At 40.8% G+C, this 19,730-nt stretch overlaps 1 protein-coding gene across 50 annotated transcripts in view; it reads right to left on the bottom strand.

Annotated features, from left to right (window-relative positions):
• Window positions 1-3,626: 3,626 nt before the first annotated feature.
• Window positions 3,627-19,730, bottom strand: part of adgrl2a (adhesion G protein-coupled receptor L2a) — an 89,350-nt gene continuing 73,246 nt past the window's right edge. For 6 of the 50 annotated variants that reach the window (XM_034881813.1, XM_034881818.1, XM_034881819.1 and 3 more), the window contains 11 exons: window positions 19,134-19,354; window positions 18,330-18,396; window positions 14,385-14,476; window positions 13,041-13,085; window positions 12,718-12,744; window positions 11,768-11,936; window positions 11,418-11,546; window positions 10,580-10,676; window positions 8,812-8,940; window positions 8,096-8,113; window positions 3,635-6,169 (listed from right to left, as the gene is read on the bottom strand). In XM_034881813.1, coding sequence (XP_034737704.1) covers window positions 5,313-6,169; window positions 8,096-8,113; window positions 8,812-8,940; window positions 10,580-10,676; window positions 11,418-11,546; window positions 11,768-11,936; window positions 12,718-12,744; window positions 13,041-13,085; window positions 14,385-14,476; window positions 18,330-18,396; window positions 19,134-19,354 — 1,851 coding nt within the window. In that variant the 3' untranslated portion in view covers window positions 3,635-5,312. Of the gene's footprint in view, window positions 6,170-6,806; window positions 6,860-7,999; window positions 8,114-8,811; window positions 8,941-10,579; window positions 10,677-11,417; window positions 11,547-11,767; window positions 11,937-12,717; window positions 12,745-13,040; window positions 13,086-14,384; window positions 14,477-18,329; window positions 18,397-19,133; window positions 19,355-19,730 lie in introns of those variants that run through there. The other 44 variants (XM_034881833.1, XM_034881834.1, XM_034881835.1 and 41 more) reach the window with 27 other exon arrangements.

Below are 19,730 nucleotides of genomic sequence, written 5' to 3'. Positions count from 1 at the left end.
GTGCAATACAGCAGCATAATGGATTCGTTTGCACAAGTCTCAGCATAGGTGCAGTCTCAGTGGGAGTTATCTATATTGGCCCGCAGAAGCTCGTAGACGGCAATAGTTCCTGTAGGTGTTGCTTGAGGCTTCCCTCCAGCGAGTGCCAATGAGTTTATCAGACGGATGTTAGATTTACTGATAAGACAAGGTCTCTCTCTGCTGCGAAGGAAGAATGCAATGTGCCTATTTACTGAGGAACAATACGATGCCATGACCTAGGGTAAGGTGTGTTTTACTATTCATGAAATGCTATTGGATGTTTCTGATGTACAAACTGTAATGCATTCATTAATCAGAAATATTCCAGACAAATCCATCAATAGGTGTTAGACAGAAGGAGCAAGTTTAAAAGATCCTTGGTAACTAATTATTTGATCTAAAAATAATCAGTGAGTTATGCAGGTCTCTAAAATGTGTTTCATCAGACAGTGCAGCCACTTCAATCATCACATGCCTCAATTAGTCACAAGATGACAATGTATTGGTCTTACAGGATGATTTATTTTTGGGTTTTGCAGGAAACCAGAATTCTGAATTAATTTAAAAGGATGCAATGACAATTGTTTTGTGTGCTAAAGTAGCTCAGGGTTTGAGCCATTGGAGTATTGCGATGAAAGGGGCTGCACTAAGGGCAAGGTAAGACACAGAAGCTCTTTGAAAAACATGAAATCCAGGGATGACATCCGCGTGTGATGTGTGTTGTTTGCAGAACAAATGGAGTTTATTTTTTCAGATCTATGGCTAAAAGGTTGGAGCAACATTCACAACTACTTGTGAATGGATGATCAATTAATGTAGTGAACCTCATTAATTTTTCCGTATTTAAATAGTTTAGTACTTCACATATTTCCATGTACCTTATATCAGTGCTGCTCATTATTTTGTTGTAGTTAGAACATCAACACCACCAACGTCTACATGCACAACATGCAAGAGTCTATCAATGGGTATTTCAAGAGCCAACCATCTTCATGTTTTTGTTAGGATGTTTCTTATTCTGATTACAAGGGCTTCTGCAGGTCTCACCTTCAAACCCAGTCATCAGAATTAGCTGTTCCCCCTTGAGATAAATTGGAACTCTGTATACTGGCAGTGAACGGTTTATTTCATCTTTTTTTTTTGAGCCAGTCACTCTTATCCTTTTTTCATTTGAAATCCTGCATCTGGTAATTTCATAATTATGGTAGGGAATTATAACGAAGGCAGCTGGAGCTGCAGGTTAATTGGATTTTTCACCTCGGCGAGACCGGATCTAAGTCGCCCATGGGCCGCAAATCTGCACATTTGAAGTTGGGGACAGGACAAAAGAGGCTGGGGGAAGAAAAGAGTGAGCTGTTAAAGGGTCCCCTTTGACTTCAACAGTTTGGGAAGTTACTTTTGCGCTGCCAGTTACTGTTTGTGGCTTGAGAGGTTTTCCTTTGCTTGTACACAATTGCTTTCATCCACATTGATGGCATCTATAATTGGCACTGTGTTTCCCGCTCACAGGAGTTACTGCAGCAGTTGCTATTGCAGCCACTATTGATAACCTCACAGAAATCCTCAAGGGACTAAAATGGTACTTCATAACTTCTCAACTTTCAACAAATACTTGAACATAGACTGTAACATATGGCCAAAGACATTTTAAATGAAATATTGGTTTATTTCTGACTAAAGTCTTACAAAATATACATTCATGTTTTGTTATTTGATGTAGGGATGTTGACTCAAAAAGTTAGGAAGTGATGAAGATATGCACATAATTATTATTTAAGTTGATGAAGCTTGTCACAGTTGATCTTAAACAGATGATTAGTTAATTCAATGTTTATTAAATCTCTGTGTGACCAAAACCCCAAGTGCTTGTTGGAAAAAGTCTTGTTATTTTCTGTCTCCCTGAAAGGACACAGACACGTGGGAGACAATATACCCACATATGAAATCTTTCATCAAAAGGAAAAGCTCTTTCATACAATTTCATCATATCCGACAGAAACGCCTTAGATCATTAAAATTACCTCTGACTCGACATTCACAAATATCAGTGTTTGGTCACACATTAGTCTCATGCCTCAGTTAAATCAACAACACATCTGTCTTTAGCCGTTTCACCCCCATTCTGCTGACAGTATTCCCTACCTCAGTTTCCAGGGGCCGACTCGCTCCTCTGTGTGAGCAGCCGAGCTCTCAGCCCCTCGGCTCCTGGCCTACTTCTGAATCAATGTTTGACAAAGGGCGAGTCTCTCCCTGAGCAAAAGACGGGGAATTAGAGAGGCTCTTGCCTGGTGAGAAGGCCACACGCAAAGCTAGAAGGTGCAAAGTCCACATTCCCTGTCACAGACAAATAGCCAATCCAAGCTTCTATTTCCTGGCCCTTAATAATGAAAATAAACCTGCTTACCAGCCCGGTTTATCCACGTCTAAGGTCACGGTGTTAGGATAAACAAACTGCAGTTGGAGAGAGGGGTGAGGAAAGGGTTGGCAATTATTTGTTTGTCTATATTTGAGGAGAGTGACTACCTACGCATGGTGTAGAAATGTTTTTGCTGTTAATGTGAAATCCTGCACTGAGGAGTTGTCTTTTGTATTTCAGGTAGAACAGAAAATGCTGGTGAGAGTTAACTTTTGTGATCTGTACTCTTTAAAACAATGAACAAAGAGGACCTCTGAAGTTAGAATAACTTTCGACAACGACACAATCTTTAAGTGTTTACTGCAGTGAAAATTTGAAAGTTTTTGTTTATTATGTACACAAAAAGGCTATTTCTTTTCTGTAATTGAGCCCTCTCAGGTTATTTGTTAACATGATTTGGCTCTTTCTAATTATTATTGTTCCTATTTACAGTACAATGCATTTCTGTCAAACATTTTTTTTTATATTTGTCATTATTTCAAATGGATTCTTTTTTTAAAAAGACATATATTCAGATAAACACATAAAGCAATGAATTTCTTTCTCATTGTTATGCACGTTATTATGTCTGCCATTTCAACAGTCAACAATCACCTCAACACTTGATTCCTAACTAACATTCAAGGGGTCTGTACAAGAGATCACAAGAAAAAGAACATAATTCTTCTCTGACAATATGTAGCCTCAGATAATTGCACAAAATGTCACATAATTGTGGAAAAAGTCAAAACAACACGCAGCCCACACAGCATTATGTGCACTGGCTCTGACATAAAGTGCATTTTTGCTAAGTTCTGAGTCATTTCCTTCAATGCCAAATGGTAAAAAGTGCAATTTCCAGCTACCCCGCTGAGAGCTGTCACTCTGCCTCATCTGATGTTATATGAAAATGCTTCGTAAATTAGCATAACCTGAGGCATAAATTGTACAGGAGCTGACTGTGGGCTTCAACAGTAGCAGAAGACATTAATTAGAGCAAATATGTGTTGCACTCGGACATATTATGTGATATATATTGCTACAACCGCAGCCAAGTGTAACATTGATCCCTTGTTAGGTCCATGGGCATATTTCCACTCCCACGCGGCATTAAAGCCAACATCTTACAAGATGTCTGTAGTGCCGGGCTTTTTAATGGTGCCAGGACTATAGTGCTCATTCAATAATATACTAAGTGGACAATGCTGTGAACCAGTGTCATTTTCGATCCTTTATTAGTGTTACAACCACACAGAGGAACATTTACAATGCAATTTTCCTACCTGAGTATCTCATCTTTGAATCACATGGAAAGATTTGACTTCTCTAACACAAACGGTGAAATGAGTTTGCTCTCTACTCTGCAGCAATTGAAGAAAAAAGCAGAACAGAAAGCAAATAAATCCACCAAAAAACAGATTCACCAATTTTACCTTTCAAGGTACTCGGGACTTACTTATAACCTGAGTCAAAAGTGTATTTTGCCCATAGCAAAACAATTAAACCTGTTTTCTCAAATATTACCAAAAACAAACCATTAAAAAGCAACTGGCATTTGACAAAAAATCTCACATTTATTTATTTGTTATACAAGTGTTGAACTTTACATCAGTCTTAAGTGATGAGCCCCTTGGTAACATGTTTACATAAAAACATGAGCTACAGTATGTATAGCAGTGCTGGAAAATATTCACACATTTCCCATTTATTTTTTGGAAAGGTTTTAATAAATAAAATGTCCAAACCCAAGCGGAAGAACTACATTTATGATAGAAACTTTATTGTCAAAAATCTGTTTCATTTCAGCTGCGCTTGCCCACCACTTGAAAGGATCTATTTCATTCAGAATTACATGAAAAAATGTGCAATGCATAAATCACTTTCTGGGTTTTTGCATTCCTATTATCCTAAGGTAATGCCACTTTGGCAAAATCAAATCAAATATCAATGGAACTCAAAAAACACTGTTCACAAAAAAGTGATAATGCATCTTTGTAATTTGTTGAATCTTCCTTTCTTTTCATAAGCCTTTATGTTCAATGATACTACCATGAATGAAGTGTTGGAACCATAAACACACTGTATCACATATGTGCAACTTCAACACAATAGTCTCTCAAACATTACATTTTGCAATCAAACGGTTTCTTCATATTTACGATCTCCCATTATTTTTTATTTTACACTAGCAATACAACAAAATATATATTTTAGCCATTTTCTTGAAGACAGTTCAATGTACAGTTGAGAAAATATAAGGCCAGTGGCTTGATTGCTAGTGGTTTTACAATCCAAATTTCATGGTTGACGGAGAGCAACTCTGGGCAACCAGGACCTTATACTCCTTTTCCAACAGTCTGATCAGGAATATTTTACAAAGAGAGTCCACTTCCTGGTCCAGGGATGTTGTTTTGTTTACATTAAGAAAAACCAGGCTTCATGTTGGGGAGTGTATGTACAACCTTTTGACTGGGAAACTGCTGATATGACGTAGCCAGTAATGTTGTTTTTTGTTCTCTTTTTTATTTTCGTACCTTAAATTTTTCTCAGTTATTCAACAGCAGCAGTACATTTTAAATACATAGTTGGCTTGTCTTTTAAAATTGAAGTTTGACTCTGCATTTAATGTACAGTCTCATTTAAACTTTGCACTGCCATTCGCTGTGCACTAAGTCTGTTTGTCTACAGGAAAGGAAGGAAGGAAGAGTGGCATGTCTGGGGAAAAGAAGATGGCAATGCAGCTGGGGGAGGAGCGTTTTTAAATGGCGAGGGTGCATGATGGGGCTTCTAGGCTCTCTTCAAAAATAAAACACTTCCTTTCCCTTCTTGAGTGTGTCCTCCAAGAGGTCAGGACTGCAAATTAGCAGGACGAGGTTTGGGGATGATTTAAATACATTTAAAGGCTAGTCACTAACTGCATCTGTCCTTCCCGTACATCGCCTTCAGGGATGCAGCCATCTTTAGTTATAGGAATAATGTAGCCATCACTGCCCCCTCGACCTATCTGGTAATAGGCTTGGAGCTGGTGGCCAGACCCTAAGTTAGGCATGCTCTTGTAGTAAACGTCCTCACTCTCGCTCCCCTTGCAGGGGGACAGGTCCTCCACCACGTCAGGGCTGCTCTCGGGGTATGGAGAGTCCCTAAGATTAGGCATACTAGTGTACAAGGAGTCTCTGTTTGGGGACTGCAGACTATCGTCGGGGTTGGTGGGTGTCAGCTGGCTGACAAAGGTTTCAACTCCCCCATCGGTCCTCACCTTCTTCTGTGGTGCGTACAGAAGCGAGTGAGTCCGCTGGGGAATGAGTGGCGCCTCCAGCTCGTGCTGATGGTGCAGCTCAAGACCCACTGTGTCGCCCACGTGCACCAAAGATGAAGCGTCGGCTACGATGGCGTCGTCTTCGCTGCTGCTGCCAGCTACCACCGTCACCTTGGGCGGAGCCCGCTCCGTGTGGTGGTGATGGTGGTACTGCGGGGGCTGCTGGTGGTGGGGAGGATGATGTAAACTGTGGTGCTGCTGCTGCTGCTGATGTTGCTGATGGTGGCTTTTGTTACAGGCACGCAGGTTGTTGTGTACTAGCTCGGAGATGATCATTTTCTCAAAGGCAGCATCGTCCAGACTGAGGCCGCAGTCTACGACCTGCACACTGTTGCTAAAGTCCCCATTGCGGAGCGAGTAGCTATTGTTAAAGTTACCATTCAGCGGTAGAGTATCCATTGCACTTGTATCCCTCACCACATTGTTCAGTGAGTGCCCTGGAAAGAGATGGGACATGTGAGGGGATTTTACATTAGTAAACACCAATAACCATAAAATAAAGGAACAAAGGTTTAATGCTGTTTAGGATGCAGTTTCACAGAGAAGACTCAAGTCAAATTAAGCCATGCCGGAAATCCGTTAGTTAGGCTCAATCCTCAACATACAATACATACATATGCATGCGTTATTTGCAATGAGAAATCATTTTACTTTCTTACAAATACATTTGGACTTTACCATTTAGAAATTGCTTCATAATAAGCAGAGCATTGTGCGTTTTTAGTCTGCCACAAAAGTGACAATGAATGCAATTGCAAAGGCAATGAAAAGGATCCCAAACAACATTAACAAACAAACTGGAACAGTAATCACCATCACAACACACCGGGCAAAAGTAGATGTCCACAAGTATGAAGCCACAAACGGGCAAGCTACAACACTTAGAGGTTTTCTAGCAACTAATAGATTGGATGTGCCGAGGGAAAGAAAAGGATAGAGATGGGAAAATATGACATAGACAGAGAGGGGAAGTAGTCATGTATCAACATGGGACAGCCATCTTTGTTCTCACTACAACGGGAGCCCACAAGCAGCACTCCACCATCACCACACACAGCAGGTGAAAAGACTCACTTTAGACAACTCACATCATGTCTGTCTGCTCAGGCTATCTGGTCTAAGAGCAGCTGATGTACAAAAGAAAGTAAAATGATTTATTGTAACATGAAGAAGAATCACTCAAAAGAACAACAAAACGTAAAGTAAAAGTCTTAACTGCAACTTAGCAAGAGCAAGGGTTCAGCAAATAATACAACAAGCATTAAATAGCTTTTACTTTTATAAATTACGTGCCAAAAGCTACTTCTTTGTAGATGTTTTTTTCATTTGTTTAGCTTGTGTTGGTACACTTTCTGTCTATTAGTTCGCAGCTTGTGTACCCAAAGCTGGCAAAGGTCAGAGCTTGCCCGCAGCCCAGCACTTGGCATCCGTCACAGTGACAGTTCCCAGTGAGACCCCGGCCACTAGCAGAACAGCTTAAGAATAACACAGCCGCTACAGAGGTCAGACGCAGTCATGTTAGGAATTTCTCAAAGCATGGAGGTCATGGAAAACAGCAGAGAAAAGGATAAATATTAGCTATGCCATGATTGAGAGAGAAGATAATGAAAAAATGTGCTCTGCTATGGCTAACATGCCTTCTCGTAGAACAACAGCTATAGAAAATGTTAAATTAGACGTCCAATGGGATATTTTACAGCAACATTTGTCTTTGTCAAAAAAATACGAAGGGAGTGATTGTTATTGTAGGAGGCATGTTAAAAGTGTAGTTTTACAAAGCCTATTGGCAATGAAAGAAAAAGACAACAAAGTTGTGAGAAAAAAAAGAGAATAAGGAAAAATTAACAGCTGCTGCCATGACATCCATGTGTTTGCATCTGTTAGGAGGTAATTTAGTGTCCAGACAGGTGTTTGTTTGGAAAGGTCTGAAGGGGAATACTACTGGACACTGAGACTGCCGAATGCCACAGGAGGACAGACATTTTGGGAGAAAGTAAAAGACAGAAAAAAAGAAAGAAAGAAAAAGAAACTTCTCTTAAAAAATGCTCCTTTCTGCCAGAAAAAAAGCAACACATTTTGGATCGGTTAAAATCACAAATTAAGCAGAAGAGAGAGAAGCGGAGTAATGGGCATTTGCAATAAAGCTGTTAGATCTTGGAGGATTTCTTCAATTGACTAGAGAGATCTTGTATTTCTTTTCAGATTAGAGTAGAATTTGGGTGGATAATTTTGTGAACCACTTGCTCACTGAGTGTGTGTTAATGGCCTAAAATAAGTGATTGTGTCAGGGATTTGGTTGTTTTTAATAAGCATGCTGAAAAAAATTTACATTTGATAGGCAAAGTTAAGTTTTACTCCCATACTTGTCTCTCTGTAGGTCACTAGAGGGAAGCACAGGGGAAAAGCACAAAACATGACAAAAGATGCCATTTCAGTTTCAAAACAGAATAGCACACATAATTGCAGCATTACAGTGTGATATATGCTTAAATGCCATGTGCCATTGTGATGTAGTGATTTTTAAAACGTGTTTATGGGTATCAGATATGACCAAATATATCTTTACACAGAATGCAAAGTAATGCAAAATTGCATTAAGTCGATTTGCATTAAGCAACATAGAGTTTGCTTGCACTTTAACATGTTTTTAGGGGAAAGCTCCCTATAAAACAGAAAAAATAACAAATCACCTGACAAATTCAGGAGCATAAATCTTAATAAGCATGCAGTTTATACTATAGCTTTGGGTCTACACCACTGTTTACATTATCTCAAGGCAGAACATGTAGTATCTCTTTCCCATCTTAATCATTATGTCCCTTTCAGAGTTTGGATAAGCGAAATATGAGAACAGAGAGAATGGGTTGAGACCAGCCACAAAACATGTGTGCACACAGTATGCACTGTATCAAGTATTTTTGGGAGACAATGATTCAGAAGGAAAGGCGATACTGCAGAACATCCTGATTTTCATTTGGCCTGCTGTATACTCAACTAAAGAGACAAAGAGGAAGAGAAAGAAAGAAGGCAAAGAGAGAAGAAAAGCCTGAATGCAGGTAAAAGTATTAAGTGAGCACACCTGGCGAGTTAAACACTGGAGCGGTGGGAGTGTTACATACGACTGTCTCGGCCAGTAAGGTGTTATAAGGGTTGTTAGTGCCTTGTGGTCGAAGGAGAGGATTTGTTAGTAGATAATTCCCGGTCATTCCTGGAGTGGCAAGACAGAAGAGGAGTTAAGTTTGGCGCAACCTGTGACTGAAAGTTTCATGGAGGACAAAAAAAATGAAGAAAGTTTAAGCAAGTTTGTCTTTAGCGGCGTGTGGTGTCATCCAGGGTGTGTGCCAAAATCTGAAACAAGGGTGTTTTTCTTAATTCAGAACGTGGATTAAAGTTTGAAAAGCAACCGGGGAGAAGCAAGAAAGCATCTACTTCTGCATGTGCCAAAAGATATTCCACTTTCTTTTCAAGTTTCAAGTTAATTTCTTATGTGTTGTGGATCATTCATAACCTATTCATTTTTTAAACCAATTTTCAACCCATTGTGCTCATTACTCTATACAGTAATAAGGAGTTATTAGATATTTACTTATCATTTCGAGAAAATATAATTTTTTCAAAAATAGCACAAACCTTGGGAAAACGTGTTACTGTTTGAACCAGGTCCAGATATAAAACCTCCCCTGAGACAAAGAGGAAAATCCAAGTTTTCATGTCAAAATCTTTATTTTGACTCAAACTTGGCCATTTTCTTCCAAGCCTAACGTTACGTTCAGTTTTTCCCTCAGCTTGAGGTGTGTTTAAATTATCTGAGGTATTTTCACTGCCATTTATCACCTGTGTTAAATGCCATCTGTCATGTTGGGAAGTCTCCAGGGATGTTTTTAATGACAGGGAAGTGCTTCCAGGAGACAGAGCCCTCTTTTAGTGCACTGACTCTCAAAGCTACTACACCCCAGAGTGATCAATACCCAACCTTTACATTTACATCTCCAGGAAAGGGTACTGCAAAAAGAAACAAGTCCTAAAGTACTTCTATATTGTTACAGCAGTTGTATCTGTGAATCAAAATTTGATTCCAACCTGTCGGTGTAATGTTTTAACTTGTGTGGAGTGTTAGCAAAAAAGAAAGGAAAGGCAAAGAGCGGCAGTGACAGGAGTCATAAGAGGGCAGAGGAGGGAGTAAAGCTAAACCACCTCGGTGTAAACCCTTGGTTCCCTCGCATGCTTGGAAAGCCATTTCAGAGGCAGCAGAAAGCCTAACAACACACTAAGCACTTCAGGTCAGTCAGAGTTGAACATCATCTTCTCATCATCATATTTGTGCTCAAGCTAAATAATAAATGACAGTTTTTTTCCTCCCTCCCTCATAAATCCCCCTGTAAAGTAACAGAGGTCACCTTACTTGCCAGGCAACAAATGGCGTCTCTTTGCGTGATAAGATTTTCCTGAAATAAAACTTTTTTTTACCCTCCCCGTTTTTAGTTTTGTCTCGGTTTCCCCTGAGCCTGGGTATGAACTTTGGGCAGCTAGCACTTAAATAAAAAAACGCTCTTCTAGCCTTGTCCCATTTAAGACTGACGTTGGCAGCCAGAATGTCAGGGCATGGAGTATTTGAGGACGGATTTCTGTAATCCTTCATTGGCAGAACAGGAAGACTAGACTAAAGGCCCACATCTTTTCTTTTTTTTTAAACCGTACTTCTTGGTCTTTTCCAGCTAGGGCATTTATTCTGATTAGAATCCTCTACAGCGGTGTGAGATCATTGGAACTTGAAGTAGGTATTTTTAGCTGGATGATGAAATGTGTGCAAAGGTGTGCATGTGGAGAGAAATGAGGTGTAAACTGACCTTGGTTAAGGGTGGAGGTGCTGTTGATGTCACCTGAGATAAAGGAGGACTCAGATTGCTTTCTTACGGTGTCATTCCACATTCTCCTGATACGACTCTGTCAGGTCAACAATGGACAGTCATTAGGACTTTAAACAAGCCGGCTCACCTTTCAGATTAACTTTCATTTATTTTCTATGTACACACCACTCCTCAAATGCATACGAGTATGCAGTGAGGCAAGGGTAGCACTAATGCACACTTGCTTTGTGTGTGTCCTTAAAAACTACTTATTATAAGTCAACTTTTGAACGACTTCAGTTCCAGTGAAGAGTATCCTGTATCTTGAAAGCATAATAGGGATGTTTCTCAAAAAGCACAGTACATCTGGAGGTATTGTCTAATAAGTACTATTGGCCTTAAATAAGAAAAGGGATAGAACAAATATCTCTGCTTTATTTTATTTTTTGCAATTTTGGCTTTACCCACAGTAAAATGTGCTTGCAATGCTCTTTAAAGAGTGCAGTACTATTTCCCATGCACATGACGTTAGTGAGAAAAAAAGATAAAAGCAAGTGCTAAAGGGGGCAGAGCAGAAGAAAGGTACTCATGCAGTAGATTCTGTGTAAAATGTGGCCAAATGGTTGTGTCACTTGATCTAGCTCTTAAGCTAAAATGCATGATATGCATTTTTCTTTGGTCATGCTAGTGATGAAAGTAATTTCTTATGAGAACTTGTTTAGCTGTTGGGGTTCACAACAATTGCAAATGAGCTGTATGGTGAGAGTGTGTGTGTAGAAGTGTTCTTCTGTGTTGTGACACTCTGGGAGTCTTTGACTGTATGAAGCTGTTGGTCTACCTGTGTACCAGAGGAGTAGCGTGCGCTGGTCCGTGTAGTCGAAGTCTTTGCAGAACCGTGTGAGCTCTCGGTTGGCAGCCCTCCGCAGCAGTACGTGTGGCGGAAGCACTTGCTGTACTCTTTGCGGACCTGCGTGAGCAAACAGCTGAGTGTTTACCTACAGTATATTGTTGACTTTACATATGACTTAGCCAAGATCTCGAAGCCAGCACTGTTTGTATTTTCATATCAGCATGCGGTGCTCTGTGAATTCTGCATTCCGCTGCTAAGGCCTGTTCAAATTCAGGAGCGTTTCACCTTGAAATGAAAAATCACTTGTCTTTCAGGACTGCGGTGGACGGGAAACTTACTTTCTTCTGGAGAAGACAGTGGAAGATGAAGATAAACATTCCTTGGAAGGTGTTGAATATGGTGAACAGGTATGCCATGACAATCGAGGCCTCATTGATGAAGAAGAGACCAAAAGACCACGTGAGACCCAGCAGACACAGCAAAGCAAAGGCGCCTATGACCCAGGATCTGAAGGACGGCAACAAAACAAAAGAAACACAAGGAGTCGACAAATCCAGCATTAGAGTTGTTCAGTGATCTGCTAGGATGATGAGTGGGATTTGCAATTACTAGAACGATGAAAAACTAGGAAAAATGCTGTAAACCAGGTGAGAGAAAAACAATAAAAGGAAAGACGACACTTATGCTATCCTCACAACTGTCCCCACCCCTCCATCCACACACACTCTCAGCCCAAACTCGAATCCAGTTCCTGCTGTCAAACAGACAAGAAATTAAGCTTGGTCTGGTTTTCTGTAAATAACGTTTATGTGTTAGAACATACAAACAACATATTCAGAAACACAGCTTGTTTAAAACTATCGTGTACTGAATATTTATCTAGTGAGTGTGTTATCAGAGCTGGAGAACTAGCCAGATGTGGAAAAGATTCACGGAAAAAAGGAGATTCCCCACCATGTGTGTGAAGGTCCTATGGAGCCTCCACACACGAGCAGTGGACACAGTTCAGGGGTAAAAAACAACAGCAAAAACAACATCGAGAGATGGTGGACTCGAAAGTGAACAGCCACAAGCACACTGGATGAGTAGCTTTGAAGCTGCAGTTTAGGAGAGGATGAACCAGGGGAAAAAGAAAAAGTAAGACAGAAAAGAAAGAATAAATGAGGGGAGAGAGAGAGCGGGAGAGAGAGAGAGAAAGAGAGAGAGAGAGAGAGAGAGAGAGAGAGAGAGAGAGAGGGGGGAATCAACTACAAGCTGAATAGGAGACTTCTGGGCAACATGTCCTTACTTGATAAACCGTTTATTATCTTCATAGCTAGAGAGCATGATAAGCAGGAAGAGAGAAACACAATTAGATCAGAGCGCATCACAGCGTGGGTTAGTCGTCATTTGAGTAAGATATCTTCAACTTTGATCCAAAGGGAAATCACGAGAGGTAATGTCGTACAAGAACTGAGAGTTGTAAGTTTTGCTGTTGATGATTCAATTACAACCGTCTGTGTAAAGCATTTGGTCAGAGCACCGTTTCTGTGGTTGGATTTGCATTTCTGCTATTGCATGCGTGGTGTTGTGTGGGTGAAATTATCTGAGGTATATATAGTAAAAGCTTACCCAGGCAAATCTGTATTATAGTAGCCATCACAAACGCGATAATTACTGGTGCGGATCGCAGAACAGAGAGAGGAAGAGAATAATAGGAGAAGAGAAAGAAGAAGGGTGTGTGTTAACTTTGCCTTCACATGCAACATGCAGGGACACTGGTGCTAAACTGACTTTCAGACCAAACGTTGGCACAAAAAACAACAAAGAAAAAAGACCACAAGGAAACAGCTATCAATACACAACATATTTCTGCAGTATAAATAAGTCAAGACAAATAATTTCAAACATCCAAATACAAATGCAGACTCTTCTGAGTAGAGCCATGTTCAGTAAATGTGTTTTGTTGTGGTTCCCTTGATAAGGGAGTAGTCTACCTCAAATAAACCCAGAAGTCTAAATAAGCCCCTTTTCTGACTGTTCGCTGTTTTACCACAGTGCTGTACTGTTGCACACATTCCTTAAGGACAATCAAAAATAACAAACACTGCTCCTGCACACAGTGGTGGAACTTAAAATATATGATGGGGCAAACTGACATGGGCCTGTGCTACTGTGCGCAACTAAAACCATACAAGGCACTGACATTCAGCCTGCAATGTTGTTTTCACAGAAGTGCAAAAAAAAAAAAGCCGTAACAAGTGCTTCAGAAAAACGTTATTTTCCTTCCCAAAGCAAAACACGTCATAAATGCTGAAGCGACAAAGAAAGAAGAATCTTGAAGGAGATGGTGCTGTGGTTTTGTAGGGAAGGATTTTTTTTCCTTTCTTTCATGGGATTAGATTCTGAGATAAAAAAAAAAAGGTTTGACATGTTTGAGCGAAAAGTACACACATGGTAGCTGTTCCACTGTACCCCACACTTGCAGAGCTAACGTCAGTTAGGCTGCAGCCGTAGAGTGATGTGTGTGCGTGGGTGTGTTTGTGTGTGTTATGCCAGTGCAATTCTGTGGCTAGTGGCTTGAATCCAACAACAATGGACGAAAAGACGACTCACAAAGTCTGTGTCGTTGTGAAAGCTAAATCGTGCCAAAAAGTCTCATTGAACTGTGTAACATTTACATTACAAAGTCAAAAATAATGAATCTCTATGATAAAAGTAACATATGTTCTGGACAATTTCAAACTTAAAAAATAAAAACATGTTTTCTAATGTCCCTTGCTAGTCTAGTACTGAAATTAGGCTTGGATGTGGGGGAGGTGATGCATTTTCCCATGAAACATTATTATATTCAAAAACAATAGCATTACCTCAAGAGTAAAAGAGCCTTAGTTTTCCTGAAGGTAGCATAGCACCCGTGTTAAATTGCTGATAAGCAGCAGAATGTGGGGGTTCAGCACATGACCCTTTACTTACTTGATATTCTCCAGTCGGCTAGAGTCTGGTTTCAGGGTGGTAGTGTGCTTCACCATTTTGTACATCGTGATGACCAGAAAGATGAGATTGAGCTGTCAAAACATAATGGCAGTGTTAAAGCATGAAGATGTATGATGCAAGATTTAGCAGACGAGAAAAAAACTGTTAATTTGTCTATAAGTATTAAAAGAGGAGAGCCTTCAAATCTCTGCATGTCCACAGACTAATCCAATAAACATCTATCGTTCCAGCCGGGCTCAGACGAGCCGACTGGCGCCAAATTTAGTGTCATTCTATATCAATAAGAGCATGGAAACGCATTAAAATCCATCACAGTAAAAAAAAGAAAGAAAAAAAGAGAGAGAGAAAAGAAAGAAACAGCCACACAGCAGAAGTCTGGCAAAGTCAGAAGGAAAGAAAAGTAGCAGGGGAAATAAGAGACCCTTTTGTTGTACAAAACAACTGCATATCATTTTATGCATATAGTGAAATATTATAAGGTGTAACCAGCTACAAAAGGCTTGAGGGAACATGGTATATTTTGTTCGATTCTTGCATGTGGACAGATGAAAAGAGAGAGAGAGAGAGTGGAAAAGCGGAGTAGAGGAGAGGAGAGGGAGATGGCGTTCGCTTGCTTGTTTTAATGTATTAAATCTTAAGGGAGCCAGTGGCACATATCAGGTTGAGACAAGGATGCTATGTCCTGTGTTTCTGAGCGCATTTATTCGCTATCTTAAAAATCAATACTGTGATTTAGAGACACAAAGGCTGGATGGGCCAGCAAGGAGCCACTGCAAATAATTTACTTCAAAAACATTTATTCTTAGGCAAACTAGTCTCTGACACAGCATGAGCATGCACTCAAAGCGGAGGAACCAGACTGTGTTTGTACTGCAAGCCAGGCATGTATAAATAATGTCAAGAAATATCTAAAAAAAACAGAAATTCAAATGTGTATCTCCAATAGTGCATATCAAAGGATCAGAAACACAACAAAAAACAGCAGCTAAGCCATCAGGGGCATGTGAGTAACACAAAAACGACATACAAATGAATACATTTGCAATAACCAAAGCTTTTTTTCTCCAGGTGAGCTTGTTATCTTGTTATATTTAGAGATAGAGATAAAAATGCAGATCCCATGCCAGTATGAGGGCATGAAATAAATAAATGACCTTTGTGAGCTGGACTCAGACCACGGCCATTCACTCTTGAACAGAAATTGTCTGTGTTTTGGTGCACGCTGCTATCAAAAGGGGGTCTGTGATCAATACATCACACCTCCACATGCAATCAACTCACAGAGCCGCTCACAATAACCCAGGCAGTAAAAGGAGAGGGATGAATGAGAGAGAGAAAAAATCCTGAATCGTGAACCTTCTTTTATATCACAGACGGCACTGAAACTATGTTTTGTTTCGCAGCTATCAGCTATTATTTCTATCAGCCGTCTGCATGAGTCAGACAGTGGGGGAGGGGAGGAGGGACAGAACTTTTGAAAAACCCTTTCACACAGCCTGGAGTGGTGACATGGATCCAATGAGACAGAGGCGAGGGACACAGTACTTTAAAGTAACCTAGCAGCACGGCACATGTTCCCACCCCCACCAACATGCTTTTGCAGCCTTTCCTGGGGGATACTGCTTGCTAAAGTGAGGCTGTCTTGCTTCTATCCTTCACTCTGTCTCTGAATCATCACTGCAAGCCATGCAGAAGCACCTCGCCACACTGGGACTGAAGAGAAAGCTTTTTCCTTTTTTTATTTTTTACTGAAGTGGACTGTGTGTGTACACACTGAACTCTAAATGAACTGCTGTGGATAAAATATTAAAGGTGCAGATGGAGCTGTCCAGATGATAAGAACTGCTCCCGACGTGTCATGATCCAAGAGGCCTTGTGTTGAAGCTATCTCAAGCATACTAATGGCTCCCCCCACCACTCATTACTTCCATGTTCCCCTTTCATGGAGCTAATACCCCCTGTACCCAGAGACAGGGCAACCTCTGCCAAAGAACAAGGATCTAAATGCCTTCCACCAGCTTTTGTTTTCAGTCAGTATTTAGGGCCTGTTTCAGCCAGGAGCAGAAATAAAAACAGGAAAAGCAAGAAGAAAGCGACAGGAAACAAAAGGATGAGAAAAAAAGCATGACCACCCGAGGTCAAAACCAATGTTATTTGGCACAAACATGACTTGGGTGGCGGGTGGGGATCCAGACATGAGCCAAAGCAACACTGTTTTCTCTCCTTTTCTCTTGCTTGTGTGCCTTTTCTCCTCTTCTCCCTCACTGACAAGGACAAAGCCAATTTGTAGAGAAACCAGGGTCACGGATGGTAGAGACACACCTTGCTCCAGCATGCTCCCCTGAGATGCCCCTTTCCACAGTACTTTGTCTTTTTGAGTCAATTGTTGCACAAAATCAGAGGAGCAGTGTGCGATGCCTGAGCCAGTGCTGCAAAAACCTCATTCCTGTCACACATTAGCTCCGCTACAATACATTAGCTCCTCAAAGGGTCATGATTATATCTCTCCGGTCATCACCACCGGGATCCTGATCATCATTTCCACTGCAGATGCATTTTTCATGCAAATCATTATGGAAGCTACACACGATTGGAAAACAATGAGGGCCCAATTTAGGGGAAGGAAACATATTCCTGTGTGGCTGACAGAGCATTTGCTGAGACAGGGAGAAATGTATGTTTGTTTAAATACAGTGTTTGCTTTCCCTCAATTATAAGCTCACACATTCAAAGCGGGTGCTGAGAGCAAAAATAAATCAATGGAAACAAAAAAAAAAGGCATTTTACCACTAGCTCAAAGACATTTCAATCCAACACAGAACTCTGTGCTCTTCTTTTTCCATTTTAAAACGCTACATCTTTTTTAGAAAACTGAACTGCAGTCCAGTGAGCAGATTGGTCTTTTATCTATTCTGTTACCACACAGACATGGAGCTGTACCACAGTATATCTTTACTTTGAAAGCTGCTGCCAATGGTGTGCAGAGACTTGCTGGAATTTGACATGGATGCCCCCTCTCTCCAGTATATTTTCAGTGTCAGGTTGATGTTCAACAGAGGTCACTGCATCTGTAGATACAGTACCAACCATTATGCTGGATAATGAACACGCTGAACAAATACCACCCGTCCCCCTGCACAGAAGCAAGACAAGTTTGCAGAGCTCCCACATCCCTTGGTGTGCATGAGGGCAGAGCAATCCATGGTGCGGTACCTGAGAGGATATATCTTAGGCATACCACCTGCTATTTCTTTTTGTGCAGGGAGGGGAGACTCCCTAAGGTCTCATTCTTGTGAGCCTCTCTGATGGAGCGGAGATAATAATGTCATGACCAGTAAATAATTGCATGGCTCAATGTGGGACATATGCCATTATGATGCTATATGTCCTTCACCCCTGATGGTCCTTGACCAAACAGATAGGTGCCTTTGCTTTTCTTCTTCTCCCCAACACTGTCATCTGATATTTACTGAAAGCAGACAAACACACAAGGAGGCTGATGCAGAGGAGGAAAAAATGGAGCTGTAAAAATAGTGCCATCTGACAGTATGCACACCTTGAGGCCAGTTTTAATCTTTGTTGTGTTTATCATAAAAAAGTCTAACTGGAAGGCCATTAGTGATGCCTGTAATGTGAGACTTCATGGGAATTGTGTGAACATGAGGTTAAAGTACACTAACAAATCCTGATCTTTGTCAGGTAGTATGAGGCAGAGAGAATTGTCGGATGCCTCGACGTCTGTCTTTGGCGCAAAATTAACCTGTCATCGCCAACGAGACAGAAGAGCAAAAATCCCGCTGACTTTTCCTTCAGTTCAACCCTCTCACTTCCTTTATCTCTCTCCTTCATCTCTTTCATCTTACACTCTCAGTGCTTTCCTTACTTTGTCAGTTGCAGTATTTAAAGAAATATGAAACAGCTTACCATAATGATAAAGGTGACGGGTCCTATAAAACTCCATATGAAATGATTGTCCACACTTAGCCAGCACCTATGACAAAGAAACACACTTGAGCTTGGGGCAGCACACACTACAAAAACAATGTTAATTTCCCCTAATGTCTTCATTTTTGGTTACATGGGCTGAAGACACTGAATAATAATCATAATACACTTTATTTATAGGCCCCTTTCATAGCACTCAGATTCGCCTTAGAGTTCAAACTAGCAAAAAAATACAGTTAAAAACGCCAAATATAATGAAAACAAACACATTTAAAAGTTGAGATTGCCAGAGTGTAAGTTCTTGCCAATATTTCACTTGGAGCGCTTTCAAATGCTCCTTTCAGAGGTTGAACATTAAAACAGACGGAAGACCCCAAGTAGCCCCTCTTGATAGCTGAGTTGTGGCCATTAATCTACGTAAAAGGCTTTTTTGGCACAGTGCTCGTCTCTTTAAGAAAGCATTTACAAACAAGAGGTCACAGGAGGGTCTTTAAGCAGAAAGGCATTAATGTAGCTGCGGCCCCCGTGAAACCACAGCGTTGAGTCCGTCTGTCAGCCACTTTCAAATGACATAAAAAATTTAACAGCTGCCCATCCCTGGCAAAAGGAGCTCAAATGTTTTGGTGTAGTCTCCAGGGATGCACATACAGCCCTGGCAGAAATGATGAGTAGATTTATTTTCAAAAGCTGCCACATACAGTCACAGCAGGTAAGCCCACACAGTGTAGCATCCAGCGTGTCCGCTCTGCATTTCCAAGGATTTGTTCAGAAAGCTGCACTTACGCTTTCCCTTTCCCGTAGCTCCCGTAGTCGATAGCTGCGGAGACACCGACCACGATGGCTGGAAAGAGGTAACCTGACACGTAGTAGTACTTTTTACGTGAGTATTCGCTCTCAAAGACCTCCACGAGCATGAGGTACAGCTGGACCCCCTCGAGACACATCCAGGAGAAGGAAGCCAGGAAGAAGAAGTGGAGGATCCCCGCAATAATGGCACATCCAATCTGAGTGAGAACAATAACCGATTTAAACAATCAAAGAATAAGTATTCAGGAAAAAAAATAAGAATAAACAATGCAATCACAGTTTCCATAAAATGGGCCAATTATTGGGGATTAACTTGTAGTACAAAAAATAATTAATCATGACAAGAGGAATCTTTATAGCACTTTCTTTTTTGAAAATTGTATATCATATACCCTATCTTTTCTTAAAAACCCACTGAAAAGACACCGCTGACACCGCTGCTTTGGGTACTGCCGCACCCATTCAGGGAGATTGATGGAAAAAAGTAATGAATATTCATGCACCACATGGGCTCTGACTATGAGCAGGTTTCGCTTTCTATCAGCACGGCAGAGATTTAAATACCATTTGTAT

The sequence above is a fragment of the Etheostoma cragini genome, chromosome 9 (assembly GCF_013103735.1).
Source record: "Etheostoma cragini isolate CJK2018 chromosome 9, CSU_Ecrag_1.0, whole genome shotgun sequence".
NCBI lineage: Eukaryota > Metazoa > Chordata > Actinopteri > Perciformes > Percidae > Etheostoma > Etheostoma cragini.
Note: the sequence above shows the minus strand (reverse complement) of the source record. Positions and strands in the feature narration are given on the sequence as shown.